This window comes from Salarias fasciatus, chromosome 13 (genome assembly GCF_902148845.1).
Source record: "Salarias fasciatus chromosome 13, fSalaFa1.1, whole genome shotgun sequence".
NCBI classification, from domain to species: domain Eukaryota; kingdom Metazoa; phylum Chordata; class Actinopteri; order Blenniiformes; family Blenniidae; genus Salarias; species Salarias fasciatus.
This window is the reverse complement of record NC_043757.1, coordinates 29,511,273-29,534,827: the sequence shown is the minus strand read 5'-3', so window position 1 is coordinate 29,534,827 and position 23,555 is coordinate 29,511,273. Positions and strand designations below refer to the sequence as shown.

The 23,555-nt window shown below is 56.3% G+C and overlaps 2 protein-coding genes across 49 annotated transcripts; one reads left to right on the top strand and one right to left on the bottom strand.

The window, feature by feature from the left end:
* Positions 1-1,465: 1,465 nt before the first annotated feature.
* cyp17a1 (cytochrome P450, family 17, subfamily A, polypeptide 1) lies at positions 1,466-11,699 on the top strand. Its single transcript, XM_030107422.1, has 8 exons — positions 1,466-1,777; positions 4,199-4,337; positions 10,040-10,263; positions 10,339-10,425; positions 10,507-10,713; positions 10,845-11,014; positions 11,092-11,195; positions 11,416-11,699. Exons 1-8 carry the CDS (start codon positions 1,466-1,468, stop codon positions 11,697-11,699), a joined length of 1,527 nt encoding a protein of 508 aa, XP_029963282.1.
* Positions 11,700-13,895: 2,196 nt separating this feature from the next.
* On the bottom strand, positions 13,896-22,973 carry rnf166 (ring finger protein 166). Of its 48 annotated transcripts, none has more exons than XR_003932660.1 (7): positions 22,444-22,973; positions 18,069-18,225; positions 17,807-17,919; positions 16,783-17,719; positions 15,775-16,745; positions 15,387-15,733; positions 15,236-15,276 (listed from the first exon to the last, which is right to left on the bottom strand). XR_003932660.1 is itself a non-coding variant. In XM_030107064.1 (6 exons), exons 1-6 carry the CDS (start codon positions 22,623-22,625, stop codon positions 15,211-15,213), a joined length of 741 nt encoding a protein of 246 aa, XP_029962924.1. In that variant the 5' UTR covers positions 22,626-22,973; the 3' UTR covers positions 13,896-15,210. The 48 variants fall into 48 exon arrangements, 20 of the variants coding, with proteins under 20 accessions (XP_029962924.1, XP_029962900.1, XP_029962906.1 ...); XR_003932658.1 differs by having other exon boundaries at positions 15,387-16,061; positions 16,144-16,745; XR_003932661.1 differs by having other exon boundaries at positions 15,387-16,403; positions 16,439-16,745.
* Between the last annotated feature and the right edge of the window lie 582 nt (positions 22,974-23,555).

Sequence of the window (23,555 nt, the reverse complement as noted above, 5' to 3'; positions counted from 1 at the left end):
CAAGTGGTGCTGGTGAAGTCAATCCCATGATGCATTTCAGCTGAGTAGTGGTGAAGCGTGGCGTTTCTGTGATCTGACCCTCTTCCCTGAGTGTGTCAGTAGCAGTGAGCTGTCAGCAGGTCCACTTCCTGCACCATCCATGTGATTCATAGAAATAAGCTTAGCCTGTGTCCTCTGGTCTGTGTCCTGGGGGGGTCAGAGACCAGGAGGAGTGGGGGGTGGTAGGGTGGTCCTGGAGGGAGTGGGGGGTGGTAGGGTGGTCCTGGGGGGTGGTAGGGTGGTCCTGGGGGGAGTGGGGGGTGGTAGGGTGGTCCTGGGGGGTGGTAGGGTGGTCCTGGAGGGAGTGGGGGGTGGTAGGGTGGTTCTGGGGGGAGTCGGGGGTGGTCCTGGGGGGAATGGGGGGGGTGGTAGGGTGGTTCTGGGGGGTGGTAGGGTGGTCCTGGGGGGGAATGGGGGGGGTGGTAGGGTGGTCCTGGGGGGGGGTAGGGTGGTCCTGGGGGGAATGGGGGGGGTGGTAGGGTGGTCCTGGGGGGAGTCGGGGGTGGTAGGGTGGTCCTGGGGGGAGAGGGGGGTGGTAGGGTGGTCCTGGGGGGAGTGGGGGGTGGTAGGGTGGTCCTGGGGGGTGGTAGGGTGGTCCTGGGGGGTGGTAGGGTGGTCCTGGGGGGAATGGGGGGGGTGGTAGGGTGGTCCTGGGGGGAGTCGGGGGTGGTAGGGTGGTCCTGGGGGGTGGTAGGGGGCTCCTGGGGGGAGTGGGGGGTGGTGGGGTGGTCCTGGGGGGAGTCGGGGGTGGTAGGGTGGTCCTGGGGGGTGGTGGGGTGGTCCTGGGGGGTGGTAGGGGGCTCCTGGGGGGAGTGGGGGGTGGTAGGGTGGTCCTGGGGGGGGGGGGGGGTGGTAGGGTGGTCCTGGGGGGGTGGTAGGGTGGTCCTGGGGGGTGGTAGGGGGCTCCTGGGGGGAGTGGGGGGTGGTAGGGTGGTCCTGGGGGGTGGTAGGGTGGTCCTGGGGGGTGGTAGGGGGCTCCTGGGGGGAGTGGGGGGTGTAGGGTGGTCCTGGGGGGAGTCGGGGGTGGTAGGGTGGTCCTGGGGGGTGGTGGGGTGGTCCTGGGGGGAGTGGGGGGTGGTAGGGTGGTCCTGGGGGGAGTGGGGCCTCCAGACGGTCCAGGAGGAGCTGGTCTCCTCCTGGAAGTGGTGAAATGTTCCCAGGTCAGAGGTGTGTTATCCTGGTGGCTCTGGGTCTGTCTGGGGTGTCAGGGGGGGTCACAGGAGGAGCACTGTGTGCGTGGGTGTGGGTGTGTGTGTGCACGTTTTCTGGGTGTGTGTGTGTGTGTGTGCGGGCTGCTGTTGTCAGCGCGGTGAGCGAGGGTGAAGCGAGGTGAAGCGGTCTTATGGGGCGGAGCAGCTGAGGCTCAGTCGAGGCCGCGGCCTTGAGCTGCAGCATAAAGCTGCGCCGCCGCCGCTCGGCGCCACACATGGCCTGCTTGCTGTGTCTGTGTGGCTGCCTGCTGGCGGGCCTCACCTGGTGGGCGTGGCGGTGGCTGTGTGCCCCCCGGGAGCCCCCCCGGGAGCCCCCCCGCCTCCCCGCGCTGCCCCTCATCGGCAGCCTGCTGAGCCTGCGCAGCCCGCTGCCCCCCCACCGGCTCTTCCAGGACCTGCAGAGGAAGTACGGGCCCACCTTCTCCCTGATGCTGGGCCCGCACCGCGTCCTGGTCGTCAACCACCACCGCCACGCCCGGGAGGTGCTGCTGAAGAAGGGCCGGGCGTTCGCCGGGCGACCCCGGACGGTGTGTATGCCTGGACTGCTGACCGGGCTCAGACCGGGCCCTGACCGGGCCCTGACCGGGCTCAGACCGGGCTCAGACCGGGCCCTGACCGGGCCCTGACCGGGCTCAGACCGGGCTCAGACCGGGCCCTGACCGGGCCCTGACCGGGCTCTGCCTGGGCTCAGACCGGGCCCTGACCGGGCCCTGACCGGGCTCAGACCGGGCTCAGACCGGGCTCAGACCGGGCCCTGACCGGGCTCAGACCGGGCTCAGACCGGGCCCTGACCGGGCCCTGACCGGGCTCAGACCGGGCTCAGACCGGGCCCTGACCGGGCCCTGACCGGGCTCTGCCTGGGCTCAGACCGGGCTCAGACGGGCTCAGACTGGGCTCAGACCGGGCTCAGACCGGGCCCTGACCGGGCTCAAACCGGGCTCAGACCGGGCTCAGACCGGGCTCAGACCGGGCTCTGCTTGGGCTCAGACCGGGCTCTGCTTGGGCTCAGACCGGGCTCAGACTGGGCCCTGACCGGGCTCAAACCGGGCTCAGACCGGGCTCAGACCGGGCCCTGACCGGGCCCTGACCGGGCTCAGACCGGGCTCAGACCGGGCCCTGACCGGGCCCTGACCGGGCTCTGCCTGGGCTCAGACCGGGCTCAGACTGGGCTCAGACCGGGCTCAGACCGGGCCCTGACCGGGCTCAAACCGGGCTCAGACCGGGCTCAGACCGGGCTCAAACCGGGCTCAGACCGGGCTCAGACCGGGCTCAGACCGGGCTCTGCTTGGGCTCAGACCGGGCTCTGCTTGGGCTCAGACCGGGCTCAGACTGGGCTCAGACTGGGCCCTGACCGGGCTCAGACCGGGCTCTGCTTGGGCTCAGACCGGGCTCAGACTGGGCTCAGACCGGGCTCAGACCGGGCTCAGACTGGGCCCTGACCGGGCTCAGACCGGGCCCTGACCGGGCCCTGACCGGGCTCTGCCTGGGCTCAGACCGGGCTCAGACGGGCTCAGACTGGGCTCAGACCGGGCTCAGACCGGGCCCTGACCGGGCTCAAACCGGGCTCAGACCGGGCTCAGACCGGGCTCAGACCGGGCTCTGCTTGGGCTCAGACCGGGCTCTGCTTGGGCTCAGACCGGGCTCAGACTGGGCCCTGACCGGGCTCAAACCGGGCTCAGACCGGGCTCAGACCGGGCCCTGACCGGGCCCTGACCGGGCTCAGACCGGGCTCAGACCGGGCCCTGACCGGGCCCTGACCGGGCTCTGCCTGGGCTCAGACCGGGCTCAGACCGGGCCCTGACCGGGCTCAAACTGGGCTCAGACCGGGCTCAGACCGGGCCCTGACCGGGCTCAAACTGGGCTCAGACCGGGCTCAGACCGGGCTCAAACCGGGCTCAGACCGGGCTCAGACCGGGCTCTGCTTGGGCTCAGACCGGGCTCTGCTTGGGCTCAGACCGGGCTCAGACTGGGCTCAGACTGGGCCCTGACCGGGCTCAGACCGGGCTCTGCTTGGGCTCAGACCGGGCTCAGACTGGGCTCAGACTGGGCCCTGACCGGGCTCAAACCGGGCTCAGACCGGGCTCAGACCGGGCTCAAACCGGGCTCAGACCGGGCTCAGACCGGGCTCAGACCGGGCTCTGCTTGGGCTCAGACCGGGCTCAGACTGGGCCCTGACCGGGCTCAAACCGGGCTCAGACCGGGCTCAGACCGGGCTCAAACCGGGCTCAGACCGGGCTCAGACCGGGCTCTGCTTGGGCTCAGACCGGGCTCTGCTTGGGCTCAGACCGGGCTCAGACTGGGCCCTGACCGGGCTCAAACCGGGCTCAGACCGGGCTCAGACCGGGCTCAGACCGGGCCCTGACCGGGCTCAGACCGGGCTCAGACCGGGCCCTGACCGGGCTCAGACCGGGCTCAGACCGGGCTCTGCCTGGGCTCAGACCGGGCTCTGCCTGGGCTCAGACCGGGCTCAGACCGGGCTCTGCCCGGGCTCAGACCAGGCTCTGCCTGGGCTCAGACCGGGCTCAGACCGGGCCCTGACCGGGCTCAGACCGGGCTCAGACCGGGCCCGTACCGGGCTCAGACCGGGCTCAGACCGGGCTCAGACCGGGCTCAGACCGGGCCCGTACCGGGCTCAGACCGGGCTCAGACCGGGCCCTGACCGGGCTCAGACCGGGCCCTGACCGGGCTCAGACCGGGCTCAGACCGGGCTCTGCCTGTGCTCAGACCGGGCTCTGCCTGTGCTCAGACCGGGCTCTGCCTGTGCTCAGACCGGGCTCTGCCTGGGCTCAGACCGGGCTCAGACCGGGCTCAGACCGGGCTCAGACCGGGCCCTGACCGGGCTCAGACCGGGCTCAGACCGGGCCCTGACCGGGCTCAGACCGGGCTCAGACCGGGCCCTGGCCGGGCTCTGCCTGCGACGCTGATGGCCTGGCTCTGTGACCACGCAGGTAACCACAGACGTCCTGACACGAGACGGGAAAGACATCGCATTCGGTGACTACAGCGCCACCTGGAGGTTTCACAGGAAGATCGTCCACGGAGCGCTGAGCATGTTTGGGGAAGGATCTGCCTCCATCGAGAAGATCAGTGAGTTCACTTCAGAACACGAGTCCGGTCCGCCCTGTCCGTCTGAGACGACGAAACACTGACAGGAAGAGACGAGAACAACTGACAGGAAGAGAACGACTGACAGGAAGAGAACGACTGACAGGAAGAGAACGACTGACAGGAAGAGACGAGAACGACTGACAGGAAGAGAACAACTGACAGGAAGAGAACAACTGACAGGAAGAGAAGAGAACGACTGACAGGAAGAGAACAACTGACAGGAAGAGAACGACTGACAGGAAGAGAAGAGAACGACTGACAGGAAGAGAACGACTGACAGGAAGAGAAGAGAACGACTGACAGGAAGAGAATGACTGACAGGAAGAGACGAGAACGACTGACAGGAAGAGAAGAGAACGACTGACAGGAAGAGAAGAGAACGACTGACAGGAAGAGAAGAGAACGACTGACAGGAAGAGAACGACTGACAGGAAGAGACGAGAACGACTGACAGGAAGAGAAAGACTGACAGGAAGAGAACGACTGACAGGAAGAGAACGACTGACAGGAAGAGACGAGAACGACTGACAGGAAGAGAACGACTGACAGGAAGAGAAAGACTGACAGGAAGAGAAGAGAACGACTGACAGGAAGAGAACGACTGACAGGAAGAGAAGAGAACGACTGACAGGAAGAGACGAGAACGACTGACAGGAAGAGAACGACTGACAGGAAGAGAAGAGAACGACTGACAGGAAGAGAATGACTGACAGGAAGAGAAGACAACGACTGACAGGAAGAGAACAACTGACAGGAAGAGAAGAGAACGACTGACAGGAAGAGACGAGAACGACTGACAGGAAGAGAACGACTGACAGGAAGAGAAGAGAACGACTGACAGGAAGAGAATGACTGACAGGAAGAGAAGACAACGACTGACAGGAAGAGAACGACTGACAGGAAGAGACGAGAACGACTGACAGGAAGAGAAGAGAACGACTGACAGGAAGAGAATGACTGACAGGAAGAGAAGACAACGACTGACAGGAAGAGAACGACTGACAGGAAGAGACGAGAACGACTGACAGGAAGAGAACGACTGACAGGAAGAGAAGAGAACGACTGACAGGAAGAGAACGACTGACAGGAAGAGACGAGAACGACTGACAGGAAGAGAACGACTGACAGGAAGAGACGAGAACGACTGACAGGAAGAGAACAACTGACAGGAAGAGAAGAGAACGACTGACAGGAAGAGAATGACTGACAGGAAGAGAACGACTGACAGGAAGAGAAGAGAACGACTGACAGGAAGAGAACGACTGACAGGAAGAGAAGACAACGACTGACAGGAAGAGAACGACTGACAGGAAGAGAAGAGAACGACTGACAGGAAGAGAACGACTGACAGGAAGAGAAGAGAACGACTGACAGGAAGAGACGAGAACGACTGACAGGAAGAGAACGACTGACAGGAAGAGAAGAGAACGACTGACAGGAAGAGAATGACTGACAGGAAGAGAAGACAACGACTGACAGGAAGAGAACAACTGACAGGAAGAGAAGAGAACGACTGACAGGAAGAGACGAGAACGACTGACAGGAAGAGAACGACTGACAGGAAGAGAAGAGAACGACTGACAGGAAGAGAAGAGAACGACTGACAGGAAGAGAATGACTGACAGGAAGAGAAGACAACGACTGACAGGAAGAGAACGACTGACAGGAAGAGACGAGAACGACTGACAGGAAGAGAAGAGAACGACTGACAGGAAGAGAATGACTGACAGGAAGAGAAGACAACGACTGACAGGAAGAGAACGACTGACAGGAAGAGACGAGAACGACTGACAGGAAGAGAACGACTGACAGGAAGAGAAGAGAACGACTGACAGGAAGAGAACGACTGACAGGAAGAGACGAGAACGACTGACAGGAAGAGAACGACTGACAGGAAGAGACGAGAACGACTGACAGGAAGAGAACAACTGACAGGAAGAGAAGAGAACGACTGACAGGAAGAGAATGACTGACAGGAAGAGAACGACTGACAGGAAGAGAAGAGAACGACTGACAGGAAGAGAACGACTGACAGGAAGAGAAGACAACGACTGACAGGAAGAGAACGACTGACAGGAAGAGAAGAGAACGACTGACAGGAAGAGAACGACTGACAGGAAGAGAAGAGAACGACTGACAGGAAGAGAACGACTGACAGGAAGAGAAGAGAACGACTGACAGGAAGAGAACGACTGACAGGAAGAGACGAGAACGACTGACAGGAAGAGAAGAGAACGACTGACAGGAAGAGAACGACTGACAGGAAGAGAACGACTGACAGGAAGAGAAGAGAACGACTGACAGGAAGAGAACGACTGACAGGAAGAGAACGACTGACAGGAAGAGACGAGAACGACTGACAGGAAGAGAGCGACTGACAGGAAGAGACGAGAACGACTGACAGGAAGAGAACGACTGACAGGAAGAGACGAGAACGACTGACAGGAAGAGAACGACTGACAGGAAGAGAACGACTGACAGGAAGAGAAGAGAACGACTGACAGGAAGAGAACGACTGACAGGAAGAGAACGACTGACAGGAAGAGACGAGAACGACTGACAGGAAGAGAGCGACTGACAGGAAGAGACGAGAACGACTGACAGGAAGAGACGAGAACGACTGACAGGAAGAGAACGACTGACAGGAAGAGACGAGAACGACTGACAGGAAGAGAACGACTGACAGGAAGAGAACGACTGACAGGAAGAGAAGAGAAGAGAACGACTGACAGGAAGAGAACGACTGACAGGAAGAGAAGAGAACGACTGACAGGAAGAGAACAACTGACAGGAAGAGAACGACTGACAGGAAGAGAAGAGAACGACTGACAGGAAGAGAACGACTGACAGGAAGAGAAGAGAACGACTGACAGGAAGAGAATGACTGACAGGAAGAGACGAGAACGACTGACAGGAAGAGAAGAGAACGACTGACAGGAAGAGAACGACTGACAGGAAGAGACGAGAACGACTGACAGGAAGAGAAAGACTGACAGGAAGAGAACGACTGACAGGAAGAGAACGACTGACAGGAAGAGACGAGAACGACTGACAGGAAGAGAACGACTGACAGGAAGAGAAAGACTGACAGGAAGAGAAGAGAACGACTGACAGGAAGAGAACGACTGACAGGAAGAGAAGAGAACGACTGACAGGAAGAGACGAGAACGACTGACAGGAAGAGAACGACTGACAGGAAGAGAAGAGAACGACTGACAGGAAGAGAATGACTGACAGGAAGAGAAGACAACGACTGACAGGAAGAGAACAACTGACAGGAAGAGAAGAGAACGACTGACAGGAAGAGACGAGAACGACTGACAGGAAGAGAACGACTGACAGGAAGAGAAGAGAACGACTGACAGGAAGAGAAGAGAACGACTGACAGGAAGAGAATGACTGACAGGAAGAGAAGACAACGACTGACAGGAAGAGAACGACTGACAGGAAGAGACGAGAACGACTGACAGGAAGAGAAGAGAACGACTGACAGGAAGAGAATGACTGACAGGAAGAGAAGACAACGACTGACAGGAAGAGAACGACTGACAGGAAGAGACGAGAACGACTGACAGGAAGAGAACGACTGACAGGAAGAGAAGAGAACGACTGACAGGAAGAGAACGACTGACAGGAAGAGACGAGAACGACTGACAGGAAGAGAAGAGAACGACTGACAGGAAGAGAAGAGAACGACTGACAGGAAGAGAACAACTGACAGGAAGAGAACGACTGACAGGAAGAGAAGAGAACGACTGACAGGAAGAGAAGACAACGACTGACAGGAAGAGAACGACTGACAGGAAGAGAAGAGAACGACTGACAGGAAGAGAACGACTGACAGGAAGAGAAGAGAACGACTGACAGGAAGAGAACGACTGACAGGAAGAGAAGAGAACGACTGACAGGAAGAGAACGACTGACAGGAAGAGAAGAGAACGACTGACAGGAAGAGAAGACAACGACTGACAGGAAGAGAACGACTGACAGGAAGAGACGAGAACGACTGACAGGAAGAGAAGAGAACGACTGACAGGAAGAGAACAACTGACAGGAAGAGAACGACTGACAGGAAGAGACGAGAACGACTGACAGGAAGAGAAGAGAACGACTGACAGGAAGAGAACAACTGACAGGAAGAGAACGACTGACAGGAAGAGAAGAGAACGACTGACAGGAAGAGAAGACAACGACTGACAGGAAGAGAACGACTGACAGGAAGAGACGAGAACGACTGACAGGAAGAGACGAGAACGACTGACAGGAAGAGAACGACTGACAGGAAGAGAACGACTGACAGGAAGAGAACGACTGACAGGAAGAGAAGAGAACGACTGACAGGAAGAGAACGACTGACAGGAAGAGACGAGAACGACTGACAGGAAGAGAGCGACTGACAGGAAGAGACGAGAACGACTGACAGGAAGAGACGAGAACGACTGACAGGAAGAGAACGACTGACAGGAAGAGACGAGAACGACTGACAGGAAGAGAACGACTGACAGGAAGAGAACGACTGACAGGAAGAGAACGACTGACAGGAAGAGAAGAGAAGAGAACGACTGACAGGAAGAGAACGACTGACAGGAAGAGAAGAGAACGACTGACAGGAAGAGAATGACTGACAGGAAGAGACGAGAACGACTGACAGTCGGGAGAACGGCTGACAGGAAGAGAAGTCCTGAGAGTGAAGAGGAGGACTGACAGACAGACTGAAGTAGTCACTGTGTTGACAGGTTTTGCTGACTGGAGAGGAAACGCTGAACACCTTTCCAGGAGAAGAGAATCACTGTTCTGTAGCAGCTGACCCTCCTTGTCATGTCAGTGTGAACATCTCCCAGCATGCATCAGACTGGAGCAATGTAGAAATCCAGACTCTGCGTCTGGTAGCTTTTCATCTGAAAATTCTCATCTGGGGTCTCTCTCTCTCTCACACACACACACACACACACACACACACACACACACACACACACACACACACACACACACACACTCACACACACTCTGATGGCCTCTGTGTTGTGGGAATGCGGTCTTCATACTGACTGGGTTCCGTCTTGCTCTGAAAGGAGGTTCTCCTGGAGGAACCCTGTCTGAACCCTTCTCTTCTCACAGATCAGCTTCTGGAGATTCAGGAGAAACTAAAGACCTCCCTGGTGAGGACCGGGGGGATGGTCCTTCAGTCTGGTCTTCACAAACTGATTCAAGAAGAAGTGATTCAAGATGGTCTGTCCAGACATTCTGATGGCCGCCCCCTGAGGGGACAGCATGGTCCTGGTTCTACTGGGTCTCAGAGAGAACACAATCCTGGTTCTATTAGGACTACAGTCCAGTCTAGTAGTCTAGTCCAGTCCAGTCCAGTCCAGCTCCCCTGGACTCCAGCCCTGCTGCCATTGGTCCTCACAGGTAGAGACGTGGTCACATGGTCAGGGCAGCCTGCTGAAACCACAGTCTTGGTCCTGCAACTTAAGGTCAAAGGTCAGAAGCTCCATGTAAAACTGGTGGCAATGAGGCCTTCCAGACAGTGGAACGCTGCGTGGAAGGTCCAGGGTCAGGATGTAGGATTCTGATTTCCTTCAGGTTTTTTATTCACAGGAAGGCTTTAAACTGGAAGCTTCACTGGTTGTTTGTCACAGTGTGTGTGTGTGTGTGTGTGTGTGCTGTGCTGGCTTTGTCAGTCTGTGCAGAGGCCTCGGCGCTGTGCGGCGTCCTGTCGCAGTCCTCCTGTCTGGACCTGTCCCCGGAGCTGACCCGGGCCGTCACCAACGTGGTCTGCTGGCTGTGCTTCAGCTGCTCCTACTCCCGAGGAGACCCCGAGTTCGAGGCCATGCTGCGCTACAGCCAGGGCATCGTGGACACCGTGGCCAAGGACGGCCTGGTGGACATCTTCCCCTGGCTGCAGGTACTGGGCCGGGCCGGGCCGGGCCGGGCCGGGCCGGGCGCTGAGCCGCCGCTCATCCACCGTGTCTTCCTCCAGGTCTTCCCCAACGCAGACCTGCGCAGGCTGAGGCAGTGCGTCTCCGTCCGGGACCGGCTGCTCCAGGACAAATACCTCCAGCACCAGGTGCAGGGCGTCCGTCCGCTCAGCGACGTCTCCAGAACCCCCCGTCACTCTGGGTGTGTGTGTGTGTGTGTGTGAGTCCAGGCAGACTACAGTGACCATGTGCAGAGGGACCTGCTGGACGCCCTGCTCAGGGCCAAGCGCAGTGCGGAGAACCACAACACTGCGGAGTGTGTGGACCTGAGTGAGGACCACCTCCTCATGACGGTGGGGGACATCTTTGGAGCTGGGGTGGAGACCACCACTACCGTCCTCAAGTGGGCCGTCACCTATCTCGTCCATCACCCCCAGGTGAGGGAGGACCGTCTACAGCAGGTTTAGTTACATAACTATGTAACTGTTCGGGGAAACCAGCAGCAGGACTTCTTCCTGACGCCCCTGCAGAGGACTGAGTCTGCTCTGTCTGCTCTGACCCGGTTCAGGTGCAGCGGCGGATCCAGGACGAGCTGGACCGTCGGATCGGGGGGGATCGAGCCCCGCGGCTCAGCGACAGAGGCAGCCTGCCCTACCTGGAGGCCACCATCCGAGAGGTGCTCCGGATCCGCCCGGTGGCCCCGCTCTTCATCCCCCATGTGGCGCTCACGGACACCAGGTAGTCCCTGGACCCGCTGGCCCCGCCCCTCCAGGAAGCAGGGTGTCCACTGTCTCTGCGTCTCTGTGTCTCTGCAGCATCGGAGACTTCACTGTGAGGAAAGGAACCCGAGTCGTCATCAACCTCTGGTCTCTGCACCACGATGAAGAGGAGTGGACCGACCCGGAGCGCTTCGACCCCGGTGAGACACACACACACACACACACACACACACACACACACACACACCAGGCAGTGAAGAGGTGTCCTTTAACTTCACACGGTTCTCTAGAGAAGAACATGCAGACTCCCAGGATCGCTGCACTCATTTAGAAATGTTTCCACAAAAACCACACGGACAGAGACAGACTGATGTGCCGCTCCGCCGCCGCCGCCGCTCCGCCGCCGCCGCCGCTCCGCAGGACGCTTCCTGAACAGCGACGGTTCGGGCGTGACCGTGCCGTCGCCCAGCTACCTGCCGTTCGGCGCCGGGGTCAGGGTCTGCCTGGGCGAGGCCTTGGCCAAGATGGAGCTCTTCCTCTTCCTTTCCTGGATCCTGCAGCGCTTCCACCTGTCCGTCCCCCCGGGACACCCGCTGCCCAGCCTGGAGGGGAAGTTCGGGGTGGTCCTGCAGCCGGCCCGGTACCAGGTGAACGCCACGCCCAGAGCGGGCTGGGACCACGCCTCCCCACCTCATGGCCAGTGACCACGTCTCTTTGCAAGACCGTTGGACAGGGTCGATTTGGACGACTTAGTGTCCTGATGTTCCAAAATGATTATAATCACCGTGTTGACAGGTTTTACTGACTTGAGAGGAAACGTTGAACACCTTTCCAGGAGAAGAGAACCACTGTTCTGTAGCAGCAAACCCTCCTTTTCATGTCAGTGTGAACATCTCCCAGCATGCATCAGACTGGAGCAATGTAGAAATCCAGACTCGCAATGTGTCTGGTAGCTTTTTATCTGAAACCAGTGTTTTCCTCGTTTTTCAATAATGTGAAGAATTCTAATTCATCATTATGTAATTAAAGAACAAAAGTATCTGATTCAATAAGTAACGGATTTAGCCTCATCAACGATTTTATCTTTTAAAATAAAAAGAAAAAAACCTGCAAAAAAGCTTTTGGGTGACACACACACACACACACACACACACACACACACACACACACACAGGCCCACTGACAGCTTTGCCGGGTCCGGCACAACTTGCTGTTAGTTGGGCCCAGTCCCGACCTTCGGACCGGGGGGTGATCGGAGCGGCGCGGTGCGCAGAGCGGTGCGGCGCCAGTGTTAATTTTGTCAACGAAAACTTAAATGAAAACTATTCGTTGACGACCCTTTATTCCGTGACTAATTTGTGACGAGAACGTAAATGTAATAAGTAATGACAACAAAAACTAAAACAAAATCTCTGGACATCATGAACTGACGAGTAAAAATGTGACGAAAAAGCTGCTGCTGGCCGCCGGACGAGCTGGGTTAACCGTCCTCACGCCGGGCTCACCGGCTCCGGTCCGGCTCCGGTCCGGCTCCGGTCCGGCTCCGGTCCGGCTCCGGTCCGGCTCCGGTCCGGCTCCGGTCCGGCTCCGGTCCGGCTCTGATACGGAGACGCAGCACCGCAGCAGCACTGTTTTCTGTTGTGCTTCTCTTCTTCTTCTTCTGTGATGTTTTACGGCAGCTTGCATCCCGTTGGCTGCATTACCGCCACCTGCTGGTCATTATGATTGGAGCTTTTTTCTTGCAGGCTGTCATTTGTTGTAAGAATTTACTACAGTACAACAAAACTGTCAAATTTCATCAAGACTAAAATTAAGACTAAAACTAAAACTTATTTCCACAGACTAAATTTTAACTAAAATAAAACAAAACTAAAAAACTAAAATGTGACTTTAACTAAATCAAGTCTTTGGTGAGTGACTAAAACTAAAATGAAATGAAAAATTCATGTCAAAATTAACACTGTGTGGCACGCAGAGCGGTGCAGCGTCGGGAGCCATGAGTGGGGGGCTGGATGGGCCCCTCCACCTTTAATTCTGCCCCCCCACCCCCCCAACCCTGGGCCCGGGACAACAGACCCGTTTGTCCCCCTCTGTCGGTGGGCCTGCACACACAGAGGCACCACTGAATCAGACAGTTTGTGTCGACATTTTCATCTCTTGCTCTGCAAAATTTTAATGAATTACAGTATTTTTACGAATATTTTCATGCCTTTAAATTTGTTGAACATTTTTATGAAGCACAAAGTAGAATGGCTGTTTTCAGTGAGACGCTGTCAGCACAGCTCTGTCCTGCTGTAGCTCTGTCCTGCTGTATCTCTGTCCTGCTGTCGCTCTGTCCTGCTGTATCTCTGTCCTGCTGTCGCTCTGTCCTGCTGTATCTCTGTCCTGCTGTAGCCCTGTCCTGCTGTATCTCTGTCCTGCTGTAGCCCTGTCCTGCTGTCGCTCTGTCCTGCTGTAGCCCTGTCCTGCTGTAGCTCTGTCCTGCTGTAGCCCTGTCCTGCTGTATCTCTGTCCTGCTGTCGCTCTGTCCTGCTGTAGCTCTGTCCTGCTGTAGCCCTGTCCTGCTGTATTGTCGCTCTGTCCTGCTGTCGCTCTGTCCTGCTGTAGCTCTGTCCTGCTGTATCTCTGTCCTGCTGTAGCTCTGCTGGATCTGATGTGGTGACTGTACCACATCAGACCTTGATCACTGCGATTTCAACGAGAACAATAAAGACAAGTTGACATCTGTCTTTTGCTTGAGTTCAGCTGGAGAATCAAGACTGTCAGAAGTTACAATGAGACATAAGCGATCATGGGAGAGAACCCGGTCTGGTTTCCTGTACCGGGGAACCTGTCCTGTGGTGTGTTTATGCAGTAATGCATTATGATTTGTCGAATAACAAAATCTCAACATTTTTCAATTTAACATTTATTTCTCAAGATATAAAAACTGTGCACAACCAAAGACTTTCAAAGTTCTGTCAGAGAAAGATGGACAAAGTTTATCAAAAACAAAAGCATCGCTCCAGTCTTCCTGTCATAAAACCTTGTTTCTGTGAAATCACACACATTAAACCTCCAACAAATGAGTCTCATGAACTTCTCATTACAAAAATATCTGCGAACGGTTCAGCCGTCTGCGGCGTGCGGCTCCAGGACGCTGTGCTCAGCGTGCTGCTGACAGCGAAGCGTCTGGACGGCTGGTGGCTGCGGTACCGCCACCGGCAGAGTCCATGATGAAAGTAGAAACAGGAAGTGTCAGCATCCGCCAGTCTTTCAGCACAATACTTTCTGGAGGAGCAGAGCAGTGAAGTGTTGGTTACTTTATTCAGATGAAGACTTTTATTTTATTGCTGCAGTTTGCAAACCTGAGGGCATCTCAACCATCTGCACAACCTCTCATTTGCATTTCATTGGGGAGATTCTCAGTAGTGTGCTGAAATCCTCTGCTCTGAGCCGGGGATCACATGACCAGCACGCCGCTCGCCGCTCTGCTGACGGACTGCTGATAGTAGAAAGTCCACACAGTGATATTTTCTGCATATTTCTTTATGGAACAGCAGCCAGCAGCCTTCTGTCCCAACCTGCCCTGTGGGCAGCAGTGAAGAGGACGTCCTCCGACCGGGTCTTCTGACCGGGTCTTCTGACCGGGTCCTCAGACCGGGTCCTCAGACCGGGTCCTCAGACCGGGTCCTCAGACCAGGTCCTCAGACCAGGTCCTCTGACCGGGTCTTCAGACCGGGTCCTCTGACCAGGTCCTCAGAGTCAGCAGAGGTGCAGAGGAAGTCAGTCTGGAGTCCTGGAGACCAAGCCTCAGCAAAGTCCTCTTCAGCTGGACAGACGCTGAGCCTCTGAGCAGGTTTAACCCTGGTGACTAACCCTGTCTAACCCCCCCGACTTTAGAGGCCTCCATCAGTGACCGTCGAGGCCCGGGCAGTACCGGGGCCCGGGGCAGTACCGAGGCCCGGGGCAGTACCGGGGCCCGGGGCAGTACCGGGGCCCGGGGCAGTACCGGGGCCCGGGTCAGAACCTGGTTCTGGTGGAGCTCAGAGCTGGACCTGCCCTCACAGCTACTGGTCACAACTCCAGATCAACCAGTCAAGTCTTGTTGAAAGTGTTCCAGAAGAGGCCGACGTGTCCAAATCTCCGTGACTCCAGCAGGGCAGCACACTGCACCACCCAGCACAACACCGGGTCACGGCTGTGTGTGTGTGTGTGTGTGTGTGTGTGTTTTCTTCAGTTCTCAGCCAGTGACAGAGCCAGAGCTGCCTGCAGAGCTGCTTCTTCGTCGATGCTGTAGTCCTGAAACCACACACACAGTCGCCCGGTCACTCCTGCTCACTCCTGCTCACTCCTGCTCCTCAGCTCACTGAACATTCATCCTCACAGGCCATATTTCAAAGGGGACTTACAACGAAGGTGTCGTAAGAGAACTTGTGTCTGTGGAGGAGATGCTGCAGGAAGTTGGAGCTCTTGTAGCTGGGGTCTCCCCAGGGCATGGCCGAACACACCGGACACACCTGCGCACACACACACACACACACACACACACACACACACACACACACACACACACACACACACACACACACACACACACACACACACACACACACACACACACACACACACAGGCTCAGGGAATCAGCAGGACCCTCCTTTAAAGACCAAGAGAAAGACTGGAAGAACTTTAGGTCAAAAATGTTGCAGTTCATCTGTTTCACCTTGACTTGATGTGGGGAATGCAGTGAAACCAGACCTGGACCCTGCAGACCAGATCAGGAGCTCTACGGACCAGACCTGGACCCTGCAGACCAGATCAGGAGCTCTACGGACCAGACCTGGACCCTGCAGACCAGATCAGGAGCTCTACGGACCAGACCTGGACCCTGCAGACCAGATCAGGAGCTCTAAAGACCAGACCTGGACCCTGCAGACCAGATCAGGAGCTCTACGGACCAGACCTGGACCCTGCAGACCAGATCAGGAGCTCTAAAGACCAGACCTGGACCCTGCAGACCAGATCAGGAGCTCTACAGACCAGACCTGGACCCTGCAGACCAGATCAGGAGCTCTACGGACCAGACCTGGACCCTGCAGACCAGATCAGGAGCTCTAAAGACCAGACCTGGACCCTGCAGACCAGATCAGGAGCTCTAAAGACCAGACCTGGACCCTGCAGACCAGATTTGCGCCGTGTTCTGAGTGTTGAACATACAGTGTGAGACCAGCTGTCAGCTCCCGGTCCAGCCTTCCAGACCAGGTCCCAAACGTCTGGTTGTACTGAGATGAACCCAGGAAGTGAGCAGAAGGATGGAGGTCCTGCTGGGACCCTCCTCCCCCCTCCACACGGTCCCTCTGTCACAACGGCACCGTGTCACCCACTTCATGCTCATCTGGATCAATGCAGACCTGGACCCTGTCAAGACCTGGACTCTGAGGCAGACCTGGACCCTGTCAAGACCTGGACTCTGAGGCAGACCTGGACCCTGTCAAGACCTGGACTCTGAGGCAGACCTGGACCCTGAAACAGACCTGGACTCTGAGGCAGACCTGGATCCTGTGAAGACCTGAACCCTGAAGCAGACCTGGACCCTGTCAAGACCTGAACCCTGACGCAGACCTGAGGCTGTGGTTGGCTCCGCCCTCTTCCTGCTGGAGTTTCTCCTCACAGAAGTGAACTTCTCTCTGTCACATGTGAACGGGGCCAGGAGGGAGCACTTCCTGTGTGGAGCGGACCGGGTCTGGACCGGTGTGGTGCGGGTCTGGAGCGGACCGGGTCTGGACCGGTGTGGTGCGGGTCTGGAGTGGAGGGGGTCTGGAGCGGAGTGGTTCTGGACCGGTGTGGTTCTGGAGCAGCGTGGTGTGGTTCTGGAGCGGACCGGGTCTGGACCGGTGTGGTGCGGGTCTGGAGCGGACCGGGTCTGGACCGGTGTGGTTCTGGAGCGGACCGGGTCTGGACCGGTGTGGTGCGGGTCTGGAGCGGACCGGGTCTGGACCGGTGTGGTGCGGGTCTGGAGCGGACCGGGTCTGGACCGGTGTGGTGCGGGTCTGGAGCGGACCGGGTCTGGACCGGTGTGGTGTGGGTCTGGAGCGGACCGGGTCTGGACCGGTGTGGTGCGGGTCTGGAGCGGACCGGGTCTGGACCGGTGTGGTGTGGGTCTGGAGCGGACCGGGTCTGGACCGGTGTGGTGCGGGTCTGGAGCGGACCGGGTCTGGACCGGTGTGGTTCTGGAGCGGACCGGGTCTGGACCGGTGTGGTGCGGGTCTGGAGCGGACCGGGTCTGGACCGGTGTGGTGCGGGTCTGGAGCGGACCGGGTCTGGACCGGTGTGGTGCGGGTCTGGAGCGGACCGGGTCTGGACCGGTGTGGTGTGGGTCTGGAGCGGACCGGGTCTGGACCGGTGTGGTGCGGGTCTGGAGCGGACCGGGTCTGGACCGGTGTGGTGCGGGTCTGGAGCGGACCGGGTCTGGACCGGTGTGGTGCGGGTCTGGAGCGGACCGGGTCTGGACCGGTGTGGTGCGGGTCTGGAGCGGACCGGGTCTGGACCGGTGTGGTGTGGGTCTGGAGCGGACCGGGTCTGGAGCGGTGTGGTGCGGGTCTGGAGCGGACCGGGTCTGGACTGCTCACCACGCGGTGCGGGTCGTCCCGGTGGTTGTCCATGCAGTGCTTGAGCAGCTCCTGCTGGTCCAGGTTCCGGGCGCCGCAGAAGGGACACGCGAACGTGGAGCGGTTTGGAATATTGCTGCAGAAGAAGAAACAACCAGACGGAGTCCGGGTGTGTGTGAACACACACTCCATGCTGAGGAGCGCACGTGGTCAGTGCACGTACCTTGGTATGGGCTGAGAAGTCGGGACCACTGGGACAAACTTGGGACAGCTGGACATCTGCTCCTGCACTTTGGAGCAGGAAGCAATGTGGGACCGCATCTTTCCCAGGGTGACCTGAGGACACAGCCGCCGCGCCCCGAATCCTGCATGAACTTTCAACTTTGCCCGATCACTGCAAGCTGACAAAACTGCAAGCTGTGCAGAACGGTGGAGACGGGCCGAAGTCCTGGGGGGACGGGGACCTGACGGGGACGTGTCCTCACCTTCTTGCTGCAGCCCCTGCAGGGGGCTTTGAAGGAGGACAGCTGCTTCTCCACGCCGGAGGAGCGCTCCACCTTCTTGGGGTCGAAGGGCACTCGGCAGAGGGGGCAGAGGGGGGACGCCACCTGGAGACACGGCTGCAGACACTCCCCACAGAACCTGAGGCGGAGACGGGGACGGGGACAGGGACAGGGACAGGGACAGAGCTGGAGCTGAGGCGTCCTGAGCGTCCCAGAGCCAGCTCCTCCAGAGGACAGCTCACACACACCCTGCTCCAGAGGACAGCTCACACACACACCCTGCTCCAGAGGACAGCTCACACACACCCTGCTCCAGAGGACAGCTCACACACACACCCTGCTCCAGAGGACAGCTCACACACACCCTGCTCCAGAGGACAGCTCACACACACACCCTGCTCCAGAGGACAGCTCACACACACACCCTGCTCCAGAGGACAGCTCACACACACACCCTGCTCCAGAGGACAGCTCACACACACACCCTGCTCCAGAGGACAGCTCACACACACCCTGCTCCAGAGGACAGCTCACACACACACCCTGCTCCAGAGGACAGCTCACACACACACCCTGCTCCAGAGGACAGCTCACACACACACCCTGCTCCAGAGGACAGCTCACACACACACCCTGCTCCAGAGGACAGCTCACACACACCCTGCTCCAGAGGACAGCTCACACACACCCTGCTCCAGAGGACAGCTCACACACACACCCTGCTCCAGAGGACAGCTCACACACACCCTGCTCCAGAGGACAGCTCACACACACCTGTGAGGATTCCAGGAAGAGCAGAGGATCCAGCTCTGGGTGTGTGACTGAAACCCAGCCTGAGGACAGTCTGGTTCATGTCTCTGTCTCTGCTTGGACACCACTTCAACCCAACTGTCCTCAGGAGCCACCCAGGGATGGACTTCCTGTCTAGATAATCAGTCCTCTGATGTGTTTCATTCATGTTTGTCACGTACGAGTTGGCGATGAAGCTTTATTTGAGCGCTGCTGCTGCTGGGACTGATCGATGTAGGAATGACAGATTCTCACTGGTGTCCACAGGTGGACACTTCAGGGTGGGTCACTGCACTCCATTCAAGGAGCGTTAGTGCCCCCTGGTGGTGTTTCTGGGTTACTGCAGCTCCACTGGCCCTCACTGACCACCGTAGTGTAGAAACAGGTGCAGATCTGAGCGTGAGCGCCGCCCAGGACCCAGGTGACATTCAACCTCTCCTGTCTGACCGATCAGTGCTCCACTGATGCCGTGTTGAAATATTCATGGTCCGTCATGTTTACATGGGAAGAGGAATTCTGAATCTAGAATCTCCGAAATATCGTCATGGTTTAATCTCGCGAGATCTCATTAACCCGAAACAGATCTTTAAGAATCTGGGTAAACATGGCACCTCTTAAATCACTCGGGCTTGTTAACCGGGGTAAACACATCTTATTAACCCGGGTAAACACCTGTGATTAAGACGGGACCACTTGTTAACCCAGGTAAAAAGATCTTTTAGAACCTGGGTAAACATGGGACCTCTTGTTAACTCGGGTGAACAGTTACGCCTCTTAACCCGGGTAAACACCTCTTATTAACCCGGGTAAACAGGGCATGCCTTGTTAACCCGGGTAAACACCTCTTATTAACCCGGGTAAACAGGGCATGTCTTGTTAACCCGGGTAAACACCTCTTATTAACCCGGGTAAACAGGGCATGTCTTGTTAACCCGGGTAAACACCTCTTATTAACCTGGGTAAACAGGGCATGCCTTGTTAACCTGGGTAAACACCTCTTATTAACCTGGGTAAACAGGGCATGCCTTGTTAACCTGGGTAAACACCTCTTATTAACCCGGGTAAACAGGGCATGTCTTGTTAACCCGGGTAAACACCTCTTATTAACCCGGGTAAACAGGGCATGCCTTGTTAACCTGGGTAAACACCTCTTATTAACCCGGGTAAACAGGGCATGTCTTGTTAACCCGGGTAAACACCTCTTATTAACCTGGGTAAACAGGGCATGCCTTGTTAACCTGGGTAAACACCTCTTATTAACCTGGGTAAACAGGGCATGCCTTGTTAACCTGGGTAAACACCTCTTATTAACCCGGGTAAACAGGGCATGTCTTGTTAACCCGGGTAAACACCTCTTATTATTAACCTGGGTAAACAGGGCATGCCTTGTTAACCCGGGTAAACACCTCTTATTATTAACCCGGGTAAACAGGGCATGTCTTGTTAACCCGGGTAAACACCTCTTATTAACCCGGGTAAACAGGGCATGTCTTGTTAACCCGGGTAAACACCTCTTATTAACCTGGGTAAACAGGGCATGCCTTGTTAACCTGGGTAAACACCTCTTATTAACCTGGGTAAACAGGGCATGCCTTGTTAATCTGGGTAAACACCTCTTATTAACCCGGGTAAACAGGGCATGTCTTGTTAACCCGGGTAAACACCTCTTATTAACCTGGGTAAACAGGGCATGCCTTGTTAACCTGGGTAAACACCTCTTATTAACCCGGGTAAACAGGGCATGTCTTGTTAACCCGGGTAAACAGGGCATGCCTTGTTAACCCGGGTAAACACCTCTTATTATTAACCTGGGTAAACAGGGCATGCCTTGTTAACCTGGGTAAACACCTGTGATGAACCTGGGTAAACAGGGCATGTCTTGTTAACCCGGGTAAACACCTCTTATTAACCCAGGTAAACAGGGCATGTCTTGTTAACCCGGGTAAACACCTCTTATTAACCCGGGTAAACAGGGCATGTCTTGTTAACCCGGGTAAACAGGGCATGCCTTGTTAACCCGGGTAAACACCTCTTATTATTAACCTGGGTAAACAGGGCATGCCTTGTTAACCTGGGTAAACACCTGTGATGAACCTGGGTAAACAGGGCATGTCTTGTTAACCCGGGTAAACACCTCTTATTAACCCGGGTAAACAGGGCATGTCTTGTTAACCCGGGTAAACAGGGCATGCCTTGTTAACCCGGGTAAACACCTCTTATTATTAACCTGGGTAAACAGGGCATGCCTTGTTAACCTGGGTAAACACCTGTGATGAACCTGGGTAAACAGGGCATGTCTTGTTAACCCGGGTAAACACCTCTTATTAACCCGGGTAAACAGGGCATGTCTTGTTAACCCGGGTAAACACCTCTTATTAACCCGGGTAAACAGGGCATGTCTTGTTAACCCGGGTAAACACCTGTGATGAACCTGGGTAAACAGGGCATGTCTTGTTAACCCGGGTAAACACCTCTTATTAACCCGGGTAAACAGGGCATGTCTTGTTAACCCGGGTAAACAGGGCATGCCTTGTTAACCCGGGTAAACACCTCTTATTAACCCGGGTAAACACCTCTTATTAACCCGGGTAAACAGGGCATGTCTTGTTAACCCGGGTAAACAGGGCATGTCTTGTTAACCCGGGTAAACACCTCTTATTAACCCGGGTAAACAGGGCATGTCTTGTTAACCCGGGTAAACACCTCTTATTAACCCGGGTAAACAGGGCATGTCTTGTTAACCCGGGTAAACACCTCTTATTAACCTGGGTAAACAGGGCATGCCTTGTTAACCTGGGTAAACACCTGTGATGAACCTGGGTAAACAGGGCATGTCTTGTTAACCCGGGTAAACACCTCTTATTAACCCGGGTAAACAGGGCATGTCTTGTTAACCCGGGTAAACAGGGCATGCCTTGTTAACCCGGGTAAACACCTCTTATTATTAACCTGGGTAAACAGGGCATGCCTTGTTAACCTGGGTAAACACCTGTGATGAACCTGGGTAAACAGGGCATGTCTTGTTAACCCGGGTAAACACCTCTTATTAACCCGGGTAAACAGGGCATGTCTTGTTAACCCGGGTAAACACCTCTTATTAACCCGGGTAAACAGGGCATGTCTTGTTAACCCGGGTAAACACCTGTGATGAACCTGGGTAAACAGGGCATGTCTTGTTAACCCGGGTAAACACCTCTTATTAACCCGGGTAAACAGGGCATGTCTTGTTAACCCGGGTAAACAGGGCATGCCTTGTTAACCCGGGTAAACACCTCTTATTAACCCGGGTAAACACCTCTTATTAACCCGGGTAAACAGGGCATGTCTTGTTAACCCGGGTAAACAGGGCATGTCTTGTTAACCCGGGTAAACACCTCTTATTAACCCGGGTAAACAGGGCATGTCTTGTTAACCCGGGTAAACACCTCTTATTAACCCGGGTAAACAGGGCATGTCTTGTTAACCCGGGTAAACACCTCTTATTAACCTGGGTAAACAGGGCATGCCTTGTTAACCCGGGTAAACTGAGATGAACCCGGGTAGCCCGGGACATGGTGCGGTACTTTACGTGTGGGCGCAGCTGGCGATGCTGACGGGCTTGTGGTAGACCTCCAGGCAGATGGGGCAGGAGAACTGGCTCTCGACGCTCTCCGCCGGGGCGGCCGGGGCGGCCGGGGAGCCGGAGGCGTGAGCAGGCTGCTGCTGGCGGATCTGAGCGCTGGAAGAGACCAGGCTCCGGAACATCGCCATAGTGGACTTGGCCGGGAGCTGCGGATGCCGAAAGAGAAGGTCCCCGGCTCTCGGGGGCTAGAACATCATCCACAGAGCGCCTCGAGGAGGAGCGACACCACCGCTGTTCTCACGGCTCATCCTGACAACATGTCAACAACCGCAGCGTCGCTCCTCCGGGGCTGGAGGACCGCTGCCGGAGCCGGGGACATCCGGGTGAGCTGCACGCTGTCCTGGATAAAAAGCAGAGAGGAGTCCCGAGCTGGGCCGGGGGTCCGGGGTCGGGGGGTGGGGGGGCTCCGAGCCTCCTGGTCCTGCTCTCTGTTGTCACTTTGAGTGTCTTTGGAAGCTCGCCAGAGGAAAACAGGAGACCCGTCACTAACCGCGGAGCGGAGCGCGGGGTTTCATGGGAGATGAAGTCCAGTGGCCGTCCCCCGGCTGTGCGCTGGCGTTGAAGACAACTACATATCCCACAATGCACCGAGGCCAGAGCAGCGCCAGGACGAATCGACATGGACGAGTAGACAAATAAAGAAATACAAACCCATTTATTTATATAACGACACATACAATGTATAGAGATAGACTTCAGTAGCCGCTGAAAGACACTTTCACAGCAACTCAGAACACCACCCTGTGTTCTTTAAAAACAAGCATAGAAACAAAGTTACTCGATAACGGTCCATTTGTCTACCCGAGCTGATCCTCAATTTAATCAGATCAGCCAAAATGAAATCAAAATCAAATCCCGTTCATTTTACAGCTTTAACCCCTTATGCTCTAAATTATATATTGATATAAAAATGTATGAAGATTGGAATTTCTCCCTTCACTTTTCCAGGTCTTTCTAAAGACCTCTAAAGATAAGATACACGGGAATGGCCTTTAAAACGATTATCATTAATAGTAAATGCAGGTAAATAAAACTTAATTTTTATGCTTTCCATATAT

What these genes read in the sequence shown, in the direction of transcription:
- cyp17a1 (XM_030107422.1), top strand. Translation starts at nt 1,466, where the DNA reads ATGGCCTGCTTGCTGTGTCTGTGTGGCTGCCTGCTGGCGGGCCTCACC. An exon ending in TGCCTCCATCGAGAAGATCA is followed by an intron (nt 4,338 to 10,039) that starts GTGAGTTCACTT and finishes TGGCTTTGTCAG; the next exon opens with TCTGTGCAGAGGCCTCGGCG. An exon ending in ATCTCGTCCATCACCCCCAG is followed by an intron (nt 10,714 to 10,844) that starts GTGAGGGAGGAC and finishes GACCCGGTTCAG; the next exon opens with GTGCAGCGGCGGATCCAGGA.
- rnf166 (XM_030107039.1), bottom strand. Translation starts at nt 22,124, where the DNA reads ATGCCCTGTTTACCCGGGTTAACAAGACATGCCCTGTTTACCCGGGTT. An exon ending in GGCATGCCCTGTTTACCCGG is followed by an intron (nt 21,641 to 21,770) that starts GTTAACAAGACA and finishes CTGTTTACCCAG; the next exon opens with GTTAATAAGAGGTGTTTACC. An exon ending in GACATGCCCTGTTTACCCGG is followed by an intron (nt 21,307 to 21,487) that starts GTTAACAAGACA and finishes CTGTTTACCCAG; the next exon opens with GTTCATCACAGGTGTTTACC.